The sequence below is a fragment of the Aquarana catesbeiana genome, linkage group LG09 (genome assembly GCF_042186555.1).
Source record: "Aquarana catesbeiana isolate 2022-GZ linkage group LG09, ASM4218655v1, whole genome shotgun sequence".
Lineage (NCBI taxonomy): Eukaryota > Metazoa > Chordata > Amphibia > Anura > Ranidae > Aquarana > Aquarana catesbeiana.
The window spans coordinates 122,182,081-122,206,422 of record NC_133332.1 but is presented as its reverse complement, the minus strand read 5'-3'; the positions used below and the strand labels follow the sequence as shown (position 1 = coordinate 122,206,422).

General features: G+C 45.7%; 1 protein-coding gene across 1 annotated transcript in view; it reads right to left on the bottom strand.

The window, feature by feature from the left end:
- The window catches only part of LOC141108044 (transmembrane 9 superfamily member 2-like), an 81,239-nt gene extending 57,166 nt beyond the window's left edge, over positions 1–24,073 (bottom strand). Inside the window, exons 1-2 of the mRNA XM_073599235.1 lie at positions 23,782–24,073; positions 6,802–6,869 (exon numbers count right to left, since the gene is read on the bottom strand). Of these exons, the coding sequence (XP_073455336.1) occupies positions 6,802–6,869; positions 23,782–23,898 (185 nt within the window). The 5' untranslated portion in view covers positions 23,899–24,073. The remainder of the gene's footprint in view (positions 1–6,801; positions 6,870–23,781) is intronic.
- Between the last annotated feature and the right edge of the window lie 269 nt (positions 24,074–24,342).

Genomic DNA, 24,342 nt, shown 5'->3' with positions numbered 1-24,342 from the left:
TTTTATGTGATAGACCAACACAAAGTGGCACATAATTGTGAAGAGGAAGGAAGATAAATGGTTTTCAAAATTATGGCGTGCAAAGCGTGGTGTGCATTTGTATTCAGTCCCCTTTACTCTAAAAATCCCTATGTAAAATCTATTAGAACCAATTACCTTCAGAAGTCACCTAATTAGTACATAGAGTCCACCTGTGTCATTTAATCTCAGTATAAATACAGCTGTTCTGTGAAGACCTCAGAGGTTTGTTGGAGAACCTTAGTGAACAAACAGCACCATGAAGGCCAAGGAACATACCAGACAGGTCAGGGATAAAGTTTAAAGTGATTGTATACCCCTTTTTTACATTTTTACCTACAGGTAAAATGAATAGCTCCTAAACCTACACAGTTTAGGAGATAGTCACCCTGCATGCAGCAACTGACGTCAGCAGCGTATGCGCAGTGAAGGTCCGGCATATCGTGCAGGAATGGAGGACTCCCGCTCGCATGCAGCACACATCACACTCACAGCACCGGAGCCGCGAACCCGGAAGAAACACCAAGGGGAAAAGGTCAGCTCCCTCGGGGTTCACCAGGATGCGATGCAGGGGCTTCATTCTAAGGTATTTGATAATGAGCTAGTATGCGGTGCATACTAGCTCATTATGCCTTTGCCTCACAGGTTTTTTTTTTTAATTTTTTCCAGGTATACAACCGCTTTAAAGCAGGATTAGGTTATAAAAAATATCCCAAGCTTTAAACTTCTCACGGAGAACTGTTCGATCCATCATCCGAAAATGGAAAGAGTATGGCACAACTGCAAACCTACCAAGACATGGTCATCTACCTAAACTGACATGCCGGGCAAGGAGAGCATTCATCAGAGAAGCAGAAAGAAGGGAGGGACCTCTGTGTCCCGTGATGTACTCCAAGAAAAGGATTTTACAGGTATGCTGTTTTAAAAATCAGTTTTTCTTTATCGTACATCACGGGACACAGAGCACCATAATAATGATGTGGGATGTCCTAAAGCAACGCACCTGGGGGGGGGGGGGGGGGGGACGGGACACATTATCCCTAAGCCCAACGGGCCTGAGACTATAAAACTGCCTGCAACACGCTGTGGCCAAAAACAGCCACTTTTTTGAGATCTCACATCCACCTGGTAAAACCTGGTGAACGTATGAACTGAAGACCAAGCGGCCGCTTTGCAAACCTGAGCCATAGACACCTGTTGGCGTACTGCTCATGATGCACTAATCCCTCTAGTGGAATGTGCTTTTAAATCCCGGGGTGGAACCCTGCACTTTAATCCATACGCCTGGATAATAGTCTGACGAATCCACCTGGATATAGTTGAACTTTTTGCCGGCTGTCCTTTTTTAGGACCTTCAGGCAAGACAAAAACAAAAAAAAACAGTCAGTCTTCCGAAAGGGAGCTGACATTTCCAAGTAAACTTTTATCGCCCTCACCACATCCAGTGAGTGAAGCGACCTTTCCTCCCTAGTCTTAGGCTTTGGAAAAAAAGGAAGGTAAAATGATATCCTGATTCAAATGAAATTTGGAAACCACCTTTGGTAGAAATTCCGGACGAGGGCGCATGACCACTCTGTCCTGATGAAGAATCATAAAAGGTTCTTTGCAAGAAAAGGGGGCCAATTCTGACACCCTTCTAGCCGATGTTATAGCCACCAAAAAAACTAATTTTCTGGTCAATAGGACAAAAGGAATATGCCTAATAGGTTCAAACGGTTGACTCTGTAAGACTGACAGTACCAAATTTAGGTCCCAGGGACATAAAGGTGGTTTAATAGGCGGCCTCAAGTGTGTTACACAATTGACAAAGGTTCGCACCAAAGAATGGGATGCAATTGGTCTTTGGAAGAAAACCGATAAGGCCGAAATCTGTCCTTTAATTGTCCCTAAAGCAAGCTGCAAGTCTACTCCTGCTTGCAGAAAGGTGAGAACCCTTCCAATCGTATACCTACGAGGGTTCCATTTTCTTTCCTCACACCAAGAAATGTATGACTTCCAGACTCTATAATAGATAGCTCTAGAAACTGACTTTCTAGCGTTTATCAAAATAGACAGGACTGAACCCATAATACCACGGTCTTTCAATATTCTGGTCTCAATAGCCAGGCCATCAAATTCAGCAACCGTAAAGAAGGATGGAATATGGGCCCTTGAGACAACAGGTCTGGACGGCAAGGAAGGATCAATGGGTCCCCTACTGCCAACTTCACAATCTCAGAGTACCATGATCTCCTGGGCCACACTGGGGCCACCAAGATCACGGTCTTTCGTTCCTCCTGTATTCTGCGTAGCAAGTGCGGCAGAATTTGGATCGGAGGGAAGGCATATATCAGAGAATACTGATCCCAAGGAACTACTAATGCGTCTATCCCGACAGCAAGCGGATCCTTGGTCCTGGATACAAACGTCCAGCAGATCCACATCTGGGGTCCCCCCGTATTGGCAGATCTGTAGAAAAACCTCGGGGTGCAGGGACCATTCCCCTGGCAACAATTTCTGGCGACTTAGGAAATCCGCCTGCCAATTGTCCACCCCCAGAATAAACACTGCCGACAGAAACTGCACGTTTTTCTGCCCAAGTCAATATATGATCTACCTCTCTTTGGGCTGCCCGACTCCAGGTACCTCCCTCGTGGTTCATATATGCCACTACCGTGGTGTTGTCGGACTGGACTCTGACAGGAAGACCCCGCAATCTGGATGTCCAGAATCGCAGAGCTAGATGAGCTGCCCGAATCTCCAATAGATTGATGGGCAGGGTCCTTTCTGTCTGGAACCATATTCCCTGAACAGATGCTTCCTCTAAGACTGCTCCCCAGCCAAGAAGACTGGCGTCCTTGGTTACGACTTTCCAGGCTACCGGTGGGAAAGATTTCCCTCTTTTCAAGTTGCTGGTTCTTAACCACCAAGAGAGGTTCCATAGAACCTGTGGAGATAGAGCCATAGGCTGATCCAAAGTTCGAGCTGACTTGACCCAGGCCTTTAGAATACTGTTCTGGAACACTCTGGAGTGGAACTGTGCATATGGCACTGCACTGAAGGATGACACCATCTTGCCTAGTAACCTCATGCACAGCCGAATAGAAGGTGTTCCTTTTTCAACTTCTGTACAAGTTCCACTATGGAGGCGACCTTTAAGGGAGGAAGAAACACCTTTTCTTGGGCGGTGTCCAAGACCAGACCCAGATATACCAAGGCTTGGGTCGGACAAAGAGCTGACTTGTCCATATTTAGTATCCAACCTAGGCGTTGTAAAACCCGTACTGTTCATGACACGTTTTGAACTAGTAAGGGGCGAAAGCATTCCTTTAGAAGAAGATCGTCCAGATATCCTACTACAGAGACTTTCTGAGACCTTAGGGAAGCCAACACTGGGCCCAGAATCTTTGTGAAAATCCTGGGGGCTGTGGCCAGACCGAAAGGTAGTGCCACAAATTGGAAATGATTGCCCTCTACAGCGAAGCGTAAAAACCTTTGATGTGGACCGAAGATCGGCACATGAAGGTACGCGTCCTTGATATCTATGGACGCTAAATAGTCTCCCTTCTTCAGGGATTTTATTATTGAATGAACCGACTCCATGCGGAAGGATCGGACATCTACAAAGAAGTTTACAGCCTTGAGGTCCAAAATGGGCCTTACTTCCCCATTTGGTTTTGGCACGGTGAATAGGTTTGAGTAAAACCCCTTGAATCTTTCCTCGTGCGGAACCTTTGCAATTACCCCCTGCATCAGCAGATGGTGTAAAGCTAGGAATAGGCATCTTCTTTTCTCTGGATCCGACAGAACCCTTGAGTACAGAAACCGATTTGGGGGGGGATCTCCCGGAACTATTCTGTAACCGTATTTTACAGTGGAAATGACCCATCTGTCTTGAACCAGTTCTTCCCAGGCCTCCCCAAACAGCCAAAGCCTGCCTCCCACCCGTGAGAGCGGGGGCGCCCCTTCACAAGGTAGACGTGGAGCTGGGCTTGGGTGGCTTTTGGGTCCAGGGCTTCTTCTGACCCTGGGGCCTTTTAAAGCCAGACGGCTGAGGCCGTCGATACCACTTAGGGGAAGAAGCACTAGGTCCTGGAGCATTAGGAATTTTATAAAAGGGTTGCTTCCCTTTCTTTTTAATAGGGAGTAGGGCACTCTTTCCTCCAGAGATCTTTTGGATATATTTATCCAGATCCTCGCCAAACAAGCGCTCTCCCTGAAATGGAAAAGCTGCGAGTAGCCTTTTACATGGCGTCTCAGCAGACCAGTTCTTTAGCCACAAGACTCTGCGCATATGAATTGACAATAACTCAAAACGAGACATCTGTTGGATTGAGTCTTTCAATGCATCAACTGCAAAACATAAGGCATGAGGAATCTCCGATAACTCCTCGGCAGATTCCTCCTGGCAAGGTATGTTCCTTACCAACCTTTTAAAGCGATCCTTTAGGGATTGGCAAATCCCAATAGCTGCAACTGCTGGCTGAACTGCTGCACCAGCCACCAAAAAGGAGGCCTTTAATAAGGACTCTAGCTTTTTATCAGCCGGATCCTTGAATACCTGGGCATTATCCACTGGACAGGTTAAACTTTTATTTACAGAAGATATGGCAGCGTCCACCAAAGGTGTGCTCCATTTCTTCCTGAACTTCTCCTCCATAGGATATAAGACAGAAAACCTTTTTGGAGGTAAGTATATCCTGTCAGGGTGCTCCCAGTCCGCGTAAACCACCTGCTCCAGTAACGGATGCAAAGGGAACGCTTGGGAAATCTGCTGAGGTCGCAAAGATCCCAAAGTAGAACAGGAGAGTGCAGGCTCATGAACCGGGGGTAACTTAAACCCAATTCGCACCATCTCAATTAGAGATTGGATAAACAAATTTTGGGAATGGGAGGCTGAAATTGGCTCTTCAGAGCCAGAGTCCTCAGCCGAAGATCCTTAAGCCTCAGGGGAGGGAGATCTATTACGCTTCCTCCCCCCCATGTCACAGAGGCAATCATGCCAGCTATCTTGCCCTCAAGGCCCGCTAAGGCAGATGCCAAATCCTCCTTTGTAACATAAGCCGAGGCAGGTATATTGGTAGTGGCCACTATGCCTGACAAATGCAATGGCTCAGCCAGGCCAGATGCCGCAGGTCTTTCAGGAGAAATTGAGGCTGCATCAGCATGGGGTTGGTCTCCTGTTTTTAGAGGTGGGACTCTTACCCCTGTGCTTGCCTTGTTCCCTATACCTCGTTTTGTGAAAGACATTGCTTACGCACGAGGGAAAAAAAAAAAAAAAAAAAAAGAGTACTCCCCACAAACTATAACCAGCCTTTAACCTGTCACCACTGTGTCCAAGACCACCAGACTCATGTGCCCAACTATCGCTCTGTGTTGTCCATGCGCACGCCAGGAGCTCCATGGCTATAAAGCATTAGCTTGGGAGTGAGCGCGCGCATCAGCGACCGGCGGCACGCCCACCTCACGGCGCATGCGCCGTCCTGACGCACGTGGCCCATCAGCGACGCACACTGCAGCGGTGCACGCGCACAGCGATGGCGCGCACGCGGCAGGCACACTCACGCACGCCAGTATTCAAAAAAAGCGCGCCAAACTGGCCATCTGTAGTCCCAGACACAGGCTCAAGGTTACCAGCAGTTTCAAAGGGAAATACATTATATATATATATATATATATATATATATATATATATATATATATATATATATATATATATATATATATATATTATCCCCAAGGGAGTACTCACCATCCCAAGCAGCAGGGCCTGTCTTACCAGGCCCAATCTTCCCCCATCACGGCGGGTAGCGCCTCTAAGGACCTTCAGGGAACGGTCCCCCATATATTGGGGTCCACACCCCTGGACCTGTAAAGCACCCTTTCTGGTTTACCTTGGGCCATAAATGACCAGGAATACCAACTTAACAAGGGTCCAGCGCCTATATAGGACACATTACAAGCAATACCTCGTTCTTGAACCAAGATTCGGGTACCATCCACTTTAGCTTTGTTAAGCCATCCGATTATAACGTCCTCAGTGGGACATTTTTTGAAGAAATTTGAAGAGCTTCAACAGCCATGACCATCACCTTCAAGACACTGGCGAAAAAACTGGAGGTACTTCCGGTATAGGAGGGGTTATATGGGAGGAACCATCTTACTATTGGTTGCCAGTGTCCAATCACCTAAAAGGTAAGCGTATAACACACATAGTCATTATTATGGTGCTCTGTGTCCCGTGATGTACGATAAAGAAATTGCTGTTCACAGACGCTCTCCATCCAATCTGACAGAGCTTGAACTATTTTGCAAGGAAGAACGGGCACAAATTTCACTCTCTAGATGTGCAAAGTGACATACCTTAACAGACTTGCAGCTGTAATTGCAGCGAAAGGTGGTTCTACATTGACTCAGGGGGGCTGAATACAAATGCATGCCACATGTTTCACATATTTATTTGTAAACAAAAAAAAAAAAAAAATTGAAAACCATTTATCATTTTCCTTCCACTTCACAATTATGTGCCACTGTGTTGCTCTATCACATAAAATCCCAATAAAATACATTTACGTTTTTTGGTTGTAACATGACAAAATGTTGAAAATTTCAAGGTGTATACATACTTTTTCAAGACACTAAGCATAACTTCCTTTTTACCACTTTAAGTTCTTCTTTAAAAACATGTGCCGACTATGCTATAGGTTCACTTTATAACAGCAGTATAATATATATTTAACACACATATGAACAGAAAAACTTTTAATATAAGTTAAAGCTGTGTAGAAGAGTTTTGGTACTCACCTGTCGTACTCATATGGCAGAACCGATTCTACAGAGTCCAGTCGGTTTACGAAGAGTTGAATTTCTTCCTAAAATAAAGTATCAAGATTTGAGAAAAATGGTTTAATCAATAGAGAAATGAAAATAATACAAACATTACGAGAGGCTAAGAGATGATTAAAAAAAAATGGAAATCTATTAACAAGCCAACTAGCAGTTCATAAATGTCAGCAACTCATGGCTTTTCCTTTGTGGTGTGTTTTGTGATTAGTGCACTTTACTTTTGAATACATAGATTTTTGCAACACATTACTAAAGAAAGGGTCGGTTCACATTGCTGTGCTGTCAGACATCGGATGTGATTCGCAGATTTTATGGCTGAATTTGCATTGCATTCGGCCCAAACTCGCACAGGCCCCTTTTTTTTGGTCCGCAGCAGAAGCAGATCGCATGGGTGTTCACAACCATATTTCTGTCTGAATTTGCAGTTCACTCTGCAATATGCGAACGGATTTGGGGGTGTCATTAGTTTTCTATTGACACTCCTAGCAGTTTGCATAGGACGGGGTGAACGGCTTGCGAGTTGTACGCGATGCGGAAACTACTGGATTCGCAGGGCTCCAGCATCGCTGCAGTGTGAACTGGCCCAAACAAAACAAAAAACACACATTCTTGGCACACCTCAGTGCACAGGAGTTACACCGTTGCAGCCAATCAAGATGGTGAAGATGTTGAACCCAGAAGGAGGCAGAGTGAAACTGAGCATCGGTGAGGGAGCGATGAAAGGGGAGTTTAATTATAATTTTCTTTGTGGGGAAAGGTTAGGACCACTGTCAGGAATATATTGTAGGCTGAATCCCAGCTGAAGCCATTTCTCTTCACCTCTCCAGAACAGAAAGTGAGGCCTAAGACAACAATAAATCTTTTAATATTAGAATGGGGAAGGATGGCCCTTCTTTCTTGCCATCTGTTGCCACAATGATATGTTTTTACTTCTCAATGTATCACAGTTACAGAACTACTGTGAAATCATAGCATTGGCAATAAAATCTGACAAGGGATTCTAACCCTTCCCCGCTGGAATACTAATTTACCCTCTTCCAGACCAAGGAACACATATGTGGCAGCAGGAAAAGTGGGCTTTAAATCGGCTGCCAAACAGTTCGGTTGTGTGTTGAGAGTGTGCTCACAGCACAGTGACCAAGCTGTGTCCGATAACGCTCGATCACGACTTCAGATTGGGAGCTAGCGGGATGGCCTGGAAAGTTGCTCTGCCTCTCAACATTAAAGTGGTTGTAAACTTCCTGACACCAAGAGAAAAATGGTGACAAGAGAGGGACCTCCAGCTGATTGACAGCCTCGGCTCTGTTCCTGTGTGCTGTGTGGAGGGGGTATGCCTCTTCCTTCAAATCAGCTCTCAGATCTCCTCACTTAGCTCTGTAGTGTGTAATGTCAGCTCTCCACCCCCTTTTATCTGAACTCTCGGACAAGCTTTACAAATTCTGGACTTTGATCCGAAGTACAGGTGCATCTCATAAAATTAGAATATCATCAAGAATATTATTAATTTAAGTAATGCAATACAAAAAGTGAAGCTCATATTTTATATAGATGCGTTACACACAGAGCAACATACTTCAAGCATTTCTTTTAGTTTGGCTAACTGAAAAGTATGTCCATGTACAGTATATTATGCACTCAATAGTTGGTCATGGCTCCTTTTGTATGAATAACTGCATTAATGTTGCGTGGCATGAAGGCAATCAACCTGTGGCACTGCTGAGGTGTTATGGAAGCCCAGGTTGCTTTGATAGCAGCCTTCAGCTCATCTGCATTGTTGGGTCTGGTGTCTCATCTTCCTCTTGACAATACCCCACAGATTATCTATAGGGGGTTAAGTCAGGCCAGTTTGCTGGCCAATCAAGCACAGTGATACCATGATCGTTAAACCAGGTATTGGTACTTTTGGCAGAGTGGGCAGGTGCCAAGTCCTGCTGGAAAATGAAATCAGCATTTCCATAAAGCTGGTCAGCAGAGGGAAGCATGAAGTGCTCTAGAATTTCCTGATAGAGGGCTGCACTGATTTTGGACTTGATAAAACACAGTGGACCAAAACCAGCAGATGACCTGGCTCCCAAAATCATCACTGACAGTGGAAACATCACATTGGAACTCATGAAAACCCCCGTTAGACTTACCGGTAATGGTATTTCCATGAATCTTCCAGGACAGCTTACCTAGAGAGATGATAGGCTTAAAAGGCCCCTCCCTTCCCTTGTACCTCAGTTTGTATTGAAGATAGAGAGAACCCCCACCATGTGCGTAAGGAAGAAAAAAAAAAAAAAAAAAAAACACCACACACACACACACACACACACACACACACACACAACAACACGCACTCCCAACTTTGACAACACCCAGGTTGTGAAGGAACTTCCAAACAAGCCGTAAAAAAAAAAAAAAAAAACGGACAAAAAGAAAAAGGGTGGGAATCTGGACTCTGTCCTGGAAGATTCATGGAAATACCGTTACCGATAAGTCTAACAGGGGTTTTCCCCCTTCATCTTCCAGGACATCTTACTTAAAGAGAATAAGCAAGTTGCATACCTTAAGGAGGGACCACAGCCTGTAAAACCTTCCTTCTGAAGGAAAGACCCTTGCTGGAAATCATCTGAACTCTATAGTGTCTGATGAAGGCATGTGAAGAAGACCAAATGGCTGCTTTGGATATCTCTTCCCATGAAGCTCCTGCACGTTCTGCCCAAGATGAAGCTAATGATCTGGTAGAATAGGCTCTGACGTTTTCAGAAGGGGGTCTGATAAGAAAATCATCCTGGAACTTCTAGATGCTTTAGTACCCTTCTTGGGCCTACTAAATAAAATCAAAAGCCGAGAGGAACGCCTGAACTCTCTAGTGATTTCTAAATAATGGACCAAGCACCTTCTGACATCCAGGAAGCTAAACATATTCTTCCTTATTTTTAAGAGAACTGCAAAAATTGGGTAGAATCACTTCTTGTGACCTGTGAAAAAAGGAGGTAGAGACCTTGGGCAGGTATAGGGGGATCTGGCTTTATAATAACCCTGTCCTCCAGAACTCTCAAAAACGGGTCTTTACAGGAGAGAGATTCCAGATCTGAGATCCTTCTACCGAAGTTATAGCTAACAGAAATGTGATTTTAAATGTAAGCCACTTTAAGGTGGCTCCCAATAGAGGCTCAAAAAGATTCTTTGGCATGTAGGGATAAGTCCCAGGGGGCTACTTGTTTGAGAAACCTCGGGGTGGATCTAGATCTTACCAAGAGAAATCTCTTAAGGGATATTCCATAAGCCTCCTACCAAAGAAAACTGACAGGGCAGCAACCTGCACTCGTAGGGTACTAACTGACAAAGCTTTGTCAATGCCACTCTGGAGAAATTCCAATACTAAAGGCAGGGAAAAAGGAGTCACACACACTTCTCTGCCATGACCTAAAAGGTCTTCCAAATTTTTCCATAAATTTTCCTAGTGACTAATTTATGACTACTCAGTGTCAGCGACCTTTTCTGAACAACCCTTCAGTTGTTCAGCATCCAGGCCGTCAAATGGAAAATTTGAGGGCCTGGATAGTAAACTGGACCCTGCAGAAGGAGATCTTTGCGCTCCGGAAGCATCCAAAGACCAACAGCGCCTTCAGCGTTGAAAACCAACTCCTCCTAGGCCACCAGGGGCTATCAAAATAACCGTTGCCTGTTCCTGAATGTTTTTTCGGATTATCAGGGATAGTAGAGAAAAAGGAGACAAGGCATATGCTAGACTGAAAGTCCATGGAAAGGTCAATGCATCTGTCCCTAGCGGCTCCCTTTCCCCCTCTAAGGAAAAGAAGCCCTCCACTTTCATGTTCTGTTTAGATGCAAACAGAACTACTACTGGGAACACCCCATTTCAATGTGATCTCCCTGAAGACTTCTGTATTCAAACGCCCAACAGTCCTTGTTGAGGCTTACTCTGCTTAAATAATCCGCTAGGGTGTTTGAAACCCCCTGACGTGTACTGCTGAAATTGAGGAAATGGTTGCCTGCGCCCAACATAAGATCTGTTGGGACAGACAGAAGGTTGTCTGAATGGGTTCCCCCCTGTTTGTTCAGATATGCCACAACCGTGGAGTTGTCTGCGAAGATCAAAATCTCTCTGCCCTGAATTTTGGGTTCCAATGCTCGTAAGGTTTTGCCAACAGCCAGACGCTCTCTGTAGCTTGATGACTGATTCGCTTGCTCTGGCTGCCAGACTCTTTGGCCATGCCAGCCTTCTGAATGGGCACCCCAACCCCAGAGACTGGCATCTGTGGTAAGTTTGACTGGTGTGCTTTGAGCCCATGGCCTTCCTAATACTAAATGTTCTGTCATTTCCCACCAATACAGATCTAGAGAATCCGCCAATGGAAGGGGGACTAGCCGATTCAGGCCGTTTTTATTGTGATGCCATGATCTGAGGAGAAAAGCTTGAAGGGTCCCTGAGTGCAGCTGAGCCCATGGGACCCCTGGGATCGCTGCAGTCATTAACCCAAACAATGGCATTGTTTAGCATATAGAGGCCTGTGGGAGTAACCTGAAGGTCTGGGTTGATCTCTGGAGAGCCAGAGATAAATCCCCCTCTAATTTCTGCTGATCCTGTGCAAAAAATTAGGAAGTCATCCAAATATGGGACGATTTAAACTTCCTGTAGTCTTAGGAAGGCCATAACCTCGGTCATGATCTTAGTAAATATTCTCGGGTCGGCCAAGAGACCAAAGACATGGACCGTTTTCTGCTAGGATGGCAAACCTCAGAAACCTCTGATGCTCTAGACCAAGGGTCTCAAACTGGCGGCCCTCCAGCTGTTGCAGAACTACAAGTCATATCACTACGAATCCCATCATGGGAGTCATGCTTGTAACTGTCAGCCTTGCAATGCCTCATGGGACTTGTAGTTCTGCAACAGCTGGAGGGCCTCCAGTTTGAGACCATGCAAGTACGCACATTGGAGGTCCAGGGTAACCATAAAAGCTCTTCGAAGTAAACGATTTCTCACTGTGTAAATATATTCCATCCGGATTACCAGAAACCTGTTCAGCAGGCTCAAATTGATTATCATTCGAAACTTGCCAGAGGGTTTCTGGATAAAGGAGCACGAGAGAGTAAAACCCCTGGAATTTTTGATTGTCCGGAACTGGAACAATTACCTGTTCCAATTCCCACTGGGAGACTAGATTTAACATCGCCTGTTTCCTTACATGTTCTCTCGGCAGTCGGGTGAGAAAGAACCGACGGGGTGGGGGAAGGCTGAATTCCAGCCTGTAGCCTTATGTGAAGGACAAAAGAGTTTTCTGTAATCTTTTCCCATTAACTGAAAAACTGGGATAGTCTTCCTTCTACTCCCAACCTGCCGTCATTGAGTGCTCTTGGAAGGAGCTGCGGGAGTAAAGAATGCTCCAGTCTTGGCCTTGTCTCTATTAAAAGGACCACTTCTTTTTAGCCTGATATTTGCCCAATTTAAAATAGCTTGCTGAGGGCCACAAAAAGGTTTCTTGCTACGAAATTTATTACGTTTCTCCGGGAACTTTTAACTTCTCTCAGCGGAGTGCGTCAACACAGTCTCTGCAGTAGAGCCAAAATAAGAACTTTCCTTTAAAAGGGGATTCCACTCAATTTATTTTTAGATGTGATTTCACTCTCCAAGGATTTAAGCAATATTGCCCGCCTAGCTGAATTAACCAGAGCAGAGTTTCTGGCAATAGATTTCACTGAATCCGCTGCAGCGTGTGCCAAAAAGGCTACTGACTTGGCCATTAGTGGAAGAGACTCTCTAATTTCTTCACCGGAGTGTTAGAGGAGAGAAAATGATCCAAACTTTGACCCAGACATCCAAATTCCTTGTTACACATGTGGTGGCTAATGCAGGACCCAGGGCAAACGCAGAGGAGTCCCAAGCCTTATGTAACAAGGATTCAGTTTTTCTGTCTGATCTTTGAGGACGCCTGAATCCTAAAAAGGAGCGATCTGAGTTTTTGGAAATCTGGGAAAGGGAAGCATCTAGCTTAGGGCACTTAACCACTTAATGACCAGCCTCATTTTGGAATTTAGGTGTTTACCTGTTTTTTTAAACAGTTTTTTTTTTGCTAGAAAATTACTTAGAACCCCCAAACATTATATATTGTTTTTTTATAACACCCTAGAGAATAAAATGGCGGTCATTGCAATACTTTTTTTCACACCGTTTTTGCGCAGCAGTCTTACAAGCGTGCTTTTTTCGGAAAAATTCACTTTTTTGAATAAAAAAATAAGACAACAGTAAAGTTAGCCCAATTTTTTTTATATTGTGAAAGATAATGTTACGGCGAGTAAACTGATACCCAACATGTCATGCTTAAAAATTGCGCCTGCTCGTGTAATGGCGTCAAACTTTTACCCTAAAAATCTCAGTATTATGTCTCACAATGACTGATAAACAGGAAAGGTTATCTGTTTACGGCCTTGCGAGCCTCTGTACATTTTTGTCTTGAACAGAAGAGGCCTGAGAAGGTTCCTCAATCTGTTCTGACGTGTAAATTGCCTTTAAAAGTTCATCGACCTCCTCAACTGGAAAAAAGTAATGTGCAGAGCTACCAACCTCATCGGACTCTTAGAAGGAGGCTAAATTCTCGTTATCTTCTAGGTCAGAGACTGACCGTGAATACAAGGTTTCTAATTTCAAGTTAGGATTCAAAGAGATGAAGTCTCTCTCAATAGATACAGCCTGAGAAGTGGAGGGTTCTACTGTAGCAAATTTAGATGTAAAAGCCTGAAATGAAGATGTCATTTGCAGACCCTTTAAACATGCTACCAATTCTGATCCTACTGCCTGTGAAATACAGCTAATCACATAGAAGGTTTCAAGTATTGTCAGACAATCTAGATCTGCAATTGCCACACTTCTTTATGGGCTTGGCAGGGTGCTTCCTCATCTCCAGTGGTGGTGTCAGCATCCATATTGCGACAAGTAACCTCCTTACGGGCACCTGTGGAACTTGTTTAGCTGCTGAGACTAAACAATAACCTATAGTGAAACCACAGTCCCACCAGAGAGGGTCTAGCAGCGGTCGCCCTGCACAGTCTCAAGCCCTGGAGAAAATGAATCCTCGCGGCCGAAAATGCGTCCCATCACTTCTGGTTTTGGCACGTCACCGGAAGTGCGTCATCAGACGCCATCTTGGTACACCTAGAGCCGAAAGGAAATGCAAAAAAAAAAAAAAAAAAAAAATCGGAGTTGCTTACCGGTAACATCCTTTTCCAGGAGTCTTTCAGGACAGCACCATAGAGAGACCTTGGCTACTCCCCACTCAGGAAACACCACTTTCAATTTCAAGATTTAAACCTCACCGTCCCCCCGGCCCCTCAGTTCTTCAAGAGGACCTCCGGCCAGCTGGGAAGACACAAGAAAACGTCATAATAATCTTTATCTTACCTGACGTTCTCATGCGATGAGTTCTTCAGGAATGTCCAAAAATTTGGGTGGGTATCTGTGCTGTCCTGAAAGACTCCTGGAAAAGGATGTTACCGGTAACTCCGATTTTCCCATTTCCGTCTTTCAGGACAGCACAGCAAAGGCCTGGTCTTTTGCTGACAGTAGATCCAATCAGTAGTGCTTCACGAACGTGTTAAATCTGGACCACGTTGCCGCCCTACAGATCTGCTCCGGAGAAGCACCAGCCCACTCTGCCTGAGAAGTCACCATTGCCCTGGTGGAATGTGCCTTAATACCTTCCGGGGGCTCCAATCCACTGACTACGTAAGCCTGAATAATGGCTAACCTTAACCATCTGGCTATTGTACGCCTAGAGGCTTTGAATCCTTTTTTAGTCCCTGAAAATAATATAAAAAAAGACTCAGACATCCTAAACGGTTTTGTACTATCCAAGTACTGAAGGACGCACGTTCTAACGTCCAATTTATGAAAAATATGTTCCTGTTCCCTCACAGGATTCGAACAGAAGGTAGGCAAAATAATTTCTTGGCCTCTATGAAAACTCGAGGCCACCTTTGGCAAAAAGGCCAGATCGGTTCTAAAAATCACCCGGTCCGGAAACACCTGAAAAAAGGGTGCCCTAACAGAGAGGGCTTCAAGTTCACTCACTCTCCTTGCCGTAGTGATCGCCACCAGACCCTCAGGATGAACAGTTGTAAAGGACGAAAATGTAATCCTGCCCACTGAACTGCTGGAAGCGATGATGTCAGTAAGCCCAAAGCTGACATAGCTCTTCTTACAGATATCTGATGACTGCCCTGGAGTAACAACATTGCCCTGTCCACCTTCTGGATTTTCTCCAAGGGAAGGAAGACTTTTTGCTTTGTTGAATCCAACATGTAACCCAGAAAGATTACCTTTTGTGACGGGATCAAGTTGGATTTCTCCAGGTTCAAGAGCCAACCTAGATTTTCCAGGATGTCTCTTGTTAACTGTAGATCCCACGACAACTGTTCCGGGGAAGAGGCAAACAGGAGCAGATCGTCTAAGTATGCGACTACTGAGATGCCTCTGAGCCGCAGAAAAGCTAGGACTTCCACCATGACCTTGGTGAAGATGTGGGGGGGGGGGGGATAGCCTGAAGGGAAGGGCCCTGAACTGCAAGTGAAATGTCCCTTCTTCGGTATTTACCGCCAGCCTGAGGAACTTCTGGTACCCTTCTGCGATGGGAATGTGCAGATAGGCATCCTTCAAGTCTATCGATGCCATGAAGCAGTTCAGGGGAAGCAGTGCTTTCACCGAGTAGATAGACTCCATTCGGAACCTCTTGTAGGTGAGCGAGACATTCAGAGGCTTCAGGTTCAGGATGAGCCTGAACTTCCCCGATGGTTTGCGGACCACAAAGATGTGGGAGTAAAAGCCTCTGCCTGTCTCGCCTTCTGGGACTTGTACTACCACCTCCTGTTCCTCCAACTCCTGTAGAAATGAAAGAAGAGCTGATGACCTTTCTGCGCATTTTGGCAGCGCGGTGACAAGGAGTCTGAGTGGTGGAGGTTTTGCAAACTCCAACCGGTATCCTCTTCTTATGATCCCCAAATCAAACTGATTGGAGGTGATCATCTCCCACTGTGGGAGGAGGCACCCCAATCTTCCTCCCACTGTGGTTCCGTCACTTGGTCTTTTTGGGCTGTTCAGGAGGGCGAAAAATAGCCCCCCCCCCCCCACGCCCTTTGCCCTTCTGTCCCCAAACCTTTTTCTGCTGTTCAGTTTTTTTTTTTTGGGGGGGGGGGGTCAAACTTCTTCCGAGGGCCAGACTTTCTTTTAGTCTCTGCAAATTTCCTTTTAAAAGGAAAGGCCTTTTTCCTGTCGGCCGTCCGATCCAAGACGGCCTCCAGACCAGGCCCAAAACAGCAAGTCCCCTGTGAGAGGGATTTCACAAAGTTTGACTTTAGATGCGTTATCTCCCTGCCATGTCTTAAGCCATAAAGCTCTCCTTGCTGAATTGGATAATGCTGCAGATCTTGCGGACATACGCAAGATAAGCCACCCCCTTAAGGAGCATAGGGAATGACGACAGGATCGTTTCCTTAGACGTCCCTGCCTCTATGTGTGCTTTAATTTGCGTCAACCAATATTCCATGTTCCGTGCCACCACTGTGGACGCCATGGCAGGCTTGAGGTTACCCAGGGAAGAATCCCAGGATTTTTTTAAGAGGGAATCTATCCTCTTGTCCATGGGATCTGGGAGCGCCCCCATGTCCTCAAAAGCCAGGTCAGTATACCTGGAGACCTGTGAAAAGGCCGCGTCTAGTTTAGGAGATTTATTCCATACCAGCGCCTCCTCTTCTGCAAAGGGAAACCTTCGTTTAAGAGTTCTTGAAAAGGAAGGTTTCCTTTCCGGGTCTTGCCACTCTTTTTTGATGGCATCGACCAAGACCTCATGGACCGGAAACACCTTCTTCTTATGCTCCCCTAGGCCCCTATACATCTGGTCGTGGAGTGATAACTTCTTCCTTTCCTCCTGGGTTCCTAAAGTGGTATGGATAGCTCCTAAGAGCTCCTCCACTTCTTCCAGAGAAAGTTTGTAGCGAGAGGCTTTTGTGGATTCCCCATCCACTTCCTCTCCCTCCGACTCCCCTTGGGAATCTGAAAAAACGCTATCAGGCTCCTCCTCAACTTCCTCTCTGGCGCCTCCTGGATTCTCTCCACTCCCAGAGGGAGCATCCATTAAGCTTGGAGCAATACTCTGTTGTGCTTGGACCAAGACTCCCCCATCGTGGTTCTGCATGAAGGGCATTTTTTCTTGGCATTATGGGCGACTTGCTTTTTTTTTTTTTTTTCCCCGTAGACTTGCTCTGAAAAATAAATTTAAAAAGAAGAGCAGTCAGAGAATTCATCCACCAGCACTTCCCACAGAGGGCCACCAGGGGTGCTCTTCCCAGGACCAACCACCACCAGGGTCCCGGTTACAACCCTTCCCCCCACCACCAAGGGAAAACAAACACCTGTGGAGCTTACAGGAAAGAGGTAAGGGAACACCACCCCAGGGTTCCTCTTACCTTTGAGTGGCTGGTGCAGGATTCTCCAGGAGCAGTTCGTGAAGCCTCCGCTTCCAACATTTCCCTCTGAGGATCGTGTGGTCTCCCTAACCTCCGTGTGCTGTTCTGCCACCCCTGGGCAGAAGAAAGCGGACCCCTCCAGCTTTACTGCTTCGCCAAGAGAAGCTGGAGGAGCACGCTGTGCAGTCGATTAAGGGCTCACTAGCCTCTCAGACTGCAGGGTAGGAGGGAGAGAGAGAGAGAGAGAGAGAGAGAAAAAGAGAGAGAGAGAGAGAGAGAGAGAGAGAGAGAGAGAGAGAGAGAGAGAGAGAGAGAGAGAGAGAGAGAGAGAGAGAGAGAGAGAGAGAGAGAGAGAGAGAGAGAGAGAGAGAGAGAGAGAGAGAGAGAGAGAGAGAGAGAGAGAGAGAGAGAGAGAACTTGCCCCCCCCCCCTCAGGATATAATCAGCCTCCCTGGCTGTTTCAGCCCTTGGCCCCTAGCGGTGTCTCCCCACTGGAGGAAACACCAGCCACTAAGGGCTCACTAGCCTCTCAGACTGCAGGGTAGGAGGGAGAGAGGGAGAGAGGGAACTTGGTTCCCCCCCCGCTCAGGATATAAATCAGCCTCAGCCTCCCTGGCTGTTTCAGCCCTTGGCCCCTAGCGGTGTCTCCCCACCAGAGTAAACACCAGAACTGAGGGGCCGGGGAGGACGGTGAGGTTTAAATCTTGAAATTGAAGGCGGTGTTTCCTGAGTGGGGAGGAGCCAAAGTCTCCCTATGGTGCTGTCCTGAAAGACGGAAATGGGAAAAGGGTATACATGAACCGGAAGTGATGGCACCGCCATCTTAGGACTCGCGGGACATGCTGCTCTGAGAATACCATGCGTGACACATCTCCAGGGCTTCTAAGACCGGCAGGTTGCGGAAGTTGCCAATTTCAACAAACGGCAAGTACCACCAAGGGGGGGGTAAAAAGACCTTCTAGCATAGGGACTTCAGATTCCAGGCACACACAGTCTGAATCTAGAAGGTGGGTCCAGCAACCACAGCCACCAGAACAGGAGAAAGAAACAAACATTGTGGTGTATTCCTGGAAGGTTCTGGAAACACAAAACAAACTGAGGTGCAAGGGAAGGGAGGGACCTTTTAAACTCTGATTTGAGTTTCCTGTAGAGGGCGGAGCCTATCATCTCTCTAAGTAAGCTGTCCTGGAAGATGAAGGGGGAAACTTCTATTCTGTGCCTCTCCACTCTTCCTCCAGACTCTGGGACCTTGATTTTAAAATGAAATGCAAAATTTTCCACAGTCAGCGATGATTTGGAGAGCCATGTCATCTGCTGGTGTTGGTCCACTGTGTTTTATCAAGTACAAAGTCAGCGCAGCCCTCTACTAGGAAGTTCTAGAGCACTTCATGCTTCCCTCTGCTGACCAGCTTTATGGAGATCCTGATTCCATTTTCCAGCAGGACTTGGCACCTGCCCACACTGCCAAAAGTACCAATACCTGGTTTATTGATCACGGTATAGCTGTGCTTGATTGGCCAGCGAACCCTTACGACCTAAACCCCATAGAGAATCTGTGGGGTATTGTCAAGAGGAAGATGAGAGAAACCAGACCCAACAATGCAGACAAGCTGAAAGCCGTAATCAAAGCAGCCCAGGCTTCCATAACACCTCAACAGTGCCACAGGCTGATCACCTCCATGCCATGCCGCATTGATGCAGTAATTCATGCAAAAGGAGCCCCAACCAAGTATTGTGTGCATACTGTACATACTTTTCAGTAAGCCAACATTTCTGTATTAAAAATCCTTTTTTTATTGGTCTTATGTAATATCCTAATTTTCTGAGATACAGAATTTTGGGTTTTCACTAGCTGCAAGCCATAATCATCAAAATTAAAAAGAAACAAATGCTTGAAATAGATCACTAAATATGAGTTTCACTTTTTGAATTGAATTATTGAAATTAACTTTTTGATGATATTCTAATTATTTGAGATGCACCTGTAGAGAAGAGAAGACTTAAGATAAACAGGTACAACTTATGTAGGTGGATTTCTTTCCTCTCTGTGTATCACCTGAGGTCAGTCACTTCACTGTGTATATGGAAGGGTTTACACTATAACGGGCTGCGGATCACACAGGAGCGCTGTGCGTCCCTGTTCCCCGTTGCAGGGACGAATCAGGGCTGATTCTATGCCTGAATTGGGCCCTGAAACGGAGCCAAAGACGCACAGCGTTTTTGTGCAGTGCGCTCCGCAGCCGCCCCGGAGATATGTGAACCGGCTCTCTCCTACTATGCGAATTAGATGTGGGGAAACACACATCTAATTCGCATAGGTGTGAACCCGTACTCAAAGTTCATTTGAAGGGCCACCGGCAGCCATTTGAACGGGTTAGGTGCCACAATACTATTACAAGTGTACCTTCAGTGGACTGTTTCTTTGCTTATTAACATAGTAGTCACTCAAAAATATCTCAGCAATCACTAACTTTTATGGAGCAGTTATGCGTCAGACCAGGAAGTTCAAGGGAAAAAAAAAATGATCTTCAATCAGTACTGATAAAGATACTGAACAAAATGTGTCTGTCGTATCAATGCTGTATTCTAAACAGTTCCAGGGTCATTTATATGCAGTCCATGACTGTAGTTTCCTGCATGTTTAAAACGGTCTGCTTATACATGTCATGTAAGGCCCCTTTCACACTGAGGCGCTTCTAAACTGCCAGTAAAACACTGAGCGCTTTTGAAGAGCTTTCCATTCATTTTAATGGAGAGGAGCATTTTTTCACCGCCCTGCCAGCACACTGCCCCAGTGTGAAAGCATTCATTGATTTTAATAAGAATAGGAGCTTTTCGGGTGCTTTTTTTTAGTGTGAAAGTGCCTGAAAAGCGCCTCCGTGTGAAAGGGGACTTATACTGAACTATAGTATATTAGTCTCCATGTGTGCAAACCTTATTCTATACAGCTAAAGCCCTGTACACACCTTTTTTTCCGTTCAACCCTGTGGGACTGAACAAAAAAAAAAAAACTGACAGCTCAGGTCAGAACCGCTGTACTAACAATCAAATGTTAGTACAGTAATCTCCACTGCTGTTTTATTGTTCTGACAGGGGGGCAGCCCCCTGCCAGAACACTCCGGTCAGTGCTCTTAGCCATTGGCAGAAGACCTTTTTCAGTCATGCCACTTTGACAGAAGCCAAATGAACAGCCAGTTCTCATTAGAACCGTGTATGGGCAGGCTGAATGTACCAAGATGATGAATCAATCAACTTGGGTACAACCAGCCTGCTGGATTCACTTGCGATTATCGCTAGCGGCCCTCTATGCCATTGCCTGCCTAACTCTGTGTGTGCACGAACACTTATAAAGTATGCTCCAATCCGGTGGAAGATGGGAACTTTCTTCTTCATCATCATCTAGGTTTCTCTCTGGATTTATATTTTTATTGCTTCCTAAATTTTAAAAGGGAATTAAGCCCATCAATTTAACTGTTTCCCAAAACATTCCAGGCATCCCATGAAAGAGAACAGTCATTGTTGCTTGTGCACTCAACTGAACTATCACGCCATCAAATAGCTGGTGTCAGGGCTGATCATGTGTACAGCACCATGGCAACTGGAGATCAAACAGAGGCTAAAGTGGGGTACACACTATAAGAAAATTGGGAGAACGATCGTCCGATTTTCCTCTGTGTTTTACAGCAAATCGGAACCGATGAACGAAAATTTGTATGAAAATTCTCCTAAGACAAAGGCTTTTTTTTTGGTTGTTTATTGTTTCTGATCATGCGCAGTCTTTCTACTCTGATTTTTCTTGTACGAAAATGGTACACATTGAATGAAAATTGTTCGTTCTATTCCCATATGAGAAACATTTTGGAGTTTGTTCCTGCCGTAAGAAAATTCGGAATCGGCTGTTGAAAGTTGTGTACACACTAAACGAAAATTCTTTGGTCATAAACGTTCGCCCAATTTTCTTATAGTGTATAGTGTGTACGAGCCTTAAAAGAGAAGTATGTTTTTTTTTGGGTTTTTTTGACCGATGCTGCATCTGTCCCCCGCCTCCTCTTCACCGAGAGCTGAGCCACCGAACGCCACCAATGGCTCGGTTCTCTCACCTCCCCGAGCGGAGAGCTGCTAACTTTCAAACAGCAGCTCTCCTGCTCTGCTCTTCCTTGCTCATTGGAGCGCTGAGCTGTGGAGGGGTGGGGAGCGACCGTCTCAGCGGCTAGCTGAGAGGCTGAGACTGCCATCAGTCCAGGCTGCTGGCAGATCCAGACTTCCTAAATCGGGATGACGCACTGCCTGGACTGATTCCAGTGATGTCAGCAGAGAGTGGACTTCATAGGGCTATTAATTCTTAAATTCTGTGGTGCATTTTTGGGTGCATGAAATTGCATTGCGCCACAGCACCAGGTGGTTCCAAGAGGCTGCTTTTTGTAACCACCTCAATACTACTGTACATATATATACGGCCTCGTATTGAGGTCAATATACCAGTATCATGGTTAAGCATATAACCATGATACAGTTTTCTTCGAGATGTGGATTTCCTACAAAGTAAAAGTGATCGTTGTATAGCTGTATATCACTTTTACAGGCAGCAGAAGGGGGCCCTCCCCCTCCCACATTTTTTGGATTCTCCCATCCCACCAGGAAGCCCAGGACTGATCCGACCGGTGGAATTAGCTGCACTGAACACAGGGAGAGGAACTGGCATTGTTCCTCCCCTTCTGTTATTTCAGAAGCCCAAAGTGACAAGACTCTCATCACTTCTGGCTACAGTCGGTTTGTTTTTTAAGCCGTTATCGGCTTGTACAGCATCTGATCAAATGCTTTGGAGGCCAAAAGGAGAGATATGGGGTCTAAATGCCACTGGATCTCTCTGTAAATTAAAATGTGTGTTTAACCGCTTCCGGACCAGCCGATAGCAGGCACAGCCGATGCTCGTGGCCAATGGTCTCGATGACCGCTGGACACGAGTGATCATGAGCTGGAGACACAGAACAGGCATGAGTGTAAACACACTTCTCTGTTCTGTTCTGACAGGAGTGACAGATCGTGTGTTCTTATTAGCTGGGAACCATGATCTGTCACTTCCTGTAGTTAGTTCCTCCCCCTTCAGTTAGAATCACCTCCCAGGGAACACAGTTCACCCCTTCACCGCCCCCTAGTGTTAACCCCTTCACTGCCAGTGACATTTTTAATCGCACTGATCGCTGTATTAATGCCAATGGTTCCAAAAATGTGTCAAAATTGTCCGATGTGTCCGCCATAATGTCACAGTCACAATAAAAATCGCAGATCAACGCCATTACTAATAAAAAAATACATAATAAAAATACTATAAAGCTATCCCCTATTCTGTACATGCTATAACTTTTTGCGCAAACCAATCAATATACGCTTATTGTGATTTTTTTTTACCAAAAATACGAAGAAGAATACATTACAGCCTAAACTGAGAGAAAAAAATGTTTTTTTATATATTTTTTGGGGGGATATTATAGCAAAAAGTAAAACATAATGCGTTTTTTTCAAAATTGTCGCTTTTTTTTGTTTATAGCGCAAAAAATAAAAACCGCAGAGGCGATCAAATACCACCAAAAGAAAGCTCTATTTGTGGGAAAAAAAAAGGACGTCAATTCTGTTTAGATACAGGACCGCGCACAATTGTCAGTGAAAGCGACGCAGTGCCGAATCGTAAAAAGTGCTCTGGTCAGGAAGGTAAATTCTTCAGGGGCTGAAGTGGTTAATAAACTGCTGTGCAAATATCATGTGACATTAAAAATTGTAACAACCACCAGAGAGAAAGAGAAAGAGAGAAAAAGAGAAAGAGAGAGAGATTTTTAAAATGCACGTGAGAAATGTCAGAATTGGCCTGGTTTTTGAAGATGCTGAGGAAAGGATTGGGAACTTCTATTCTGTGTGTTTATAAACACATCTGGCTTATTTTGGAAAACAACCTACAGATGTGGCTAGAAGACGATCCTTTCTTTTTAATTTCATTCATTTCTATGGCCTTGTGCACACACACCACACTATCAACAAGCTGAACAAGTGACCGGGCCGATGGCCTTTATTTTGCTTTGTATAGAGTAGGGCAGGTTAGACCCTCTGTCTGTCCTCATTGGAGGACTAACCCCCTTATTTATATCGGTCACCATGGTTGAAGAGACAGAAATTGATGGGAAATCTTCGAACAGTTGTCACCAGAACAGGGGGTGGGGAGGACACTTGTTCCAGTGACAACTATCATGGGGCTCATTGACACAGTCCCTCAGTTTGCGGGACTTCCTGTTGTGTCTCTGGGACAGGAAGTGAAGGGAGATTTCCCCCGTGTACACAGACATAACTTGGTGGATCAGTCAGTATGAGGCATAGACTGTCCTCCGATCCCCACCAATAAGACAAGTGTCATCCTATAGGAGTGTGTATGACAGGGCGATGTGTGTCCCCTCCCTCCGATCCCTGTCAGTGCCGAGTCCTCCTCACCTTGCAGGTCTTCCCACTTTCTCCTTTACAGAAGCTGACCGGAGCCAGGCCGGGGAGGTAGAAGGCGGCACACCAGCCCGAGTACAGCACACACACCAGCAGTGATAAGTAGTTCATGGCGCTCTCCGGGGCCCCGCACCTTCCTCCGGGTCAGTTGATGATGATGACGATGATGACAGCACTAGCTCCAGGAAGCTGAGCCGCTGCTAAGGGCTTGGCACGGTGTTCTGTCATAATCTCCACCCTATCAAAAACTCCAACCTCTTGTACTGCGCATGCGCGAGCGCGGGCACGAGAACGGCTTTCTTCTGCACGTTGGATTGCGGTGTAAAAGCCATCAACTAGTACACCAAGTCCTCTCGCCGCCGCACCGCGCCTGCGTGTAACACACGAAAATCATTCCATCAAATTCTCCAACTGTTGTGGCAGCAGTGCGCGTGCGCGGGAACACTAGCATGTCCTGTCATATCTTCCAACCGTCTCACACAGATAAACCAAAGGAGATGGACAGTTAAGCAAAAATACAGAGTTTTATCATACCAGATTCAAAGCAATGAACAT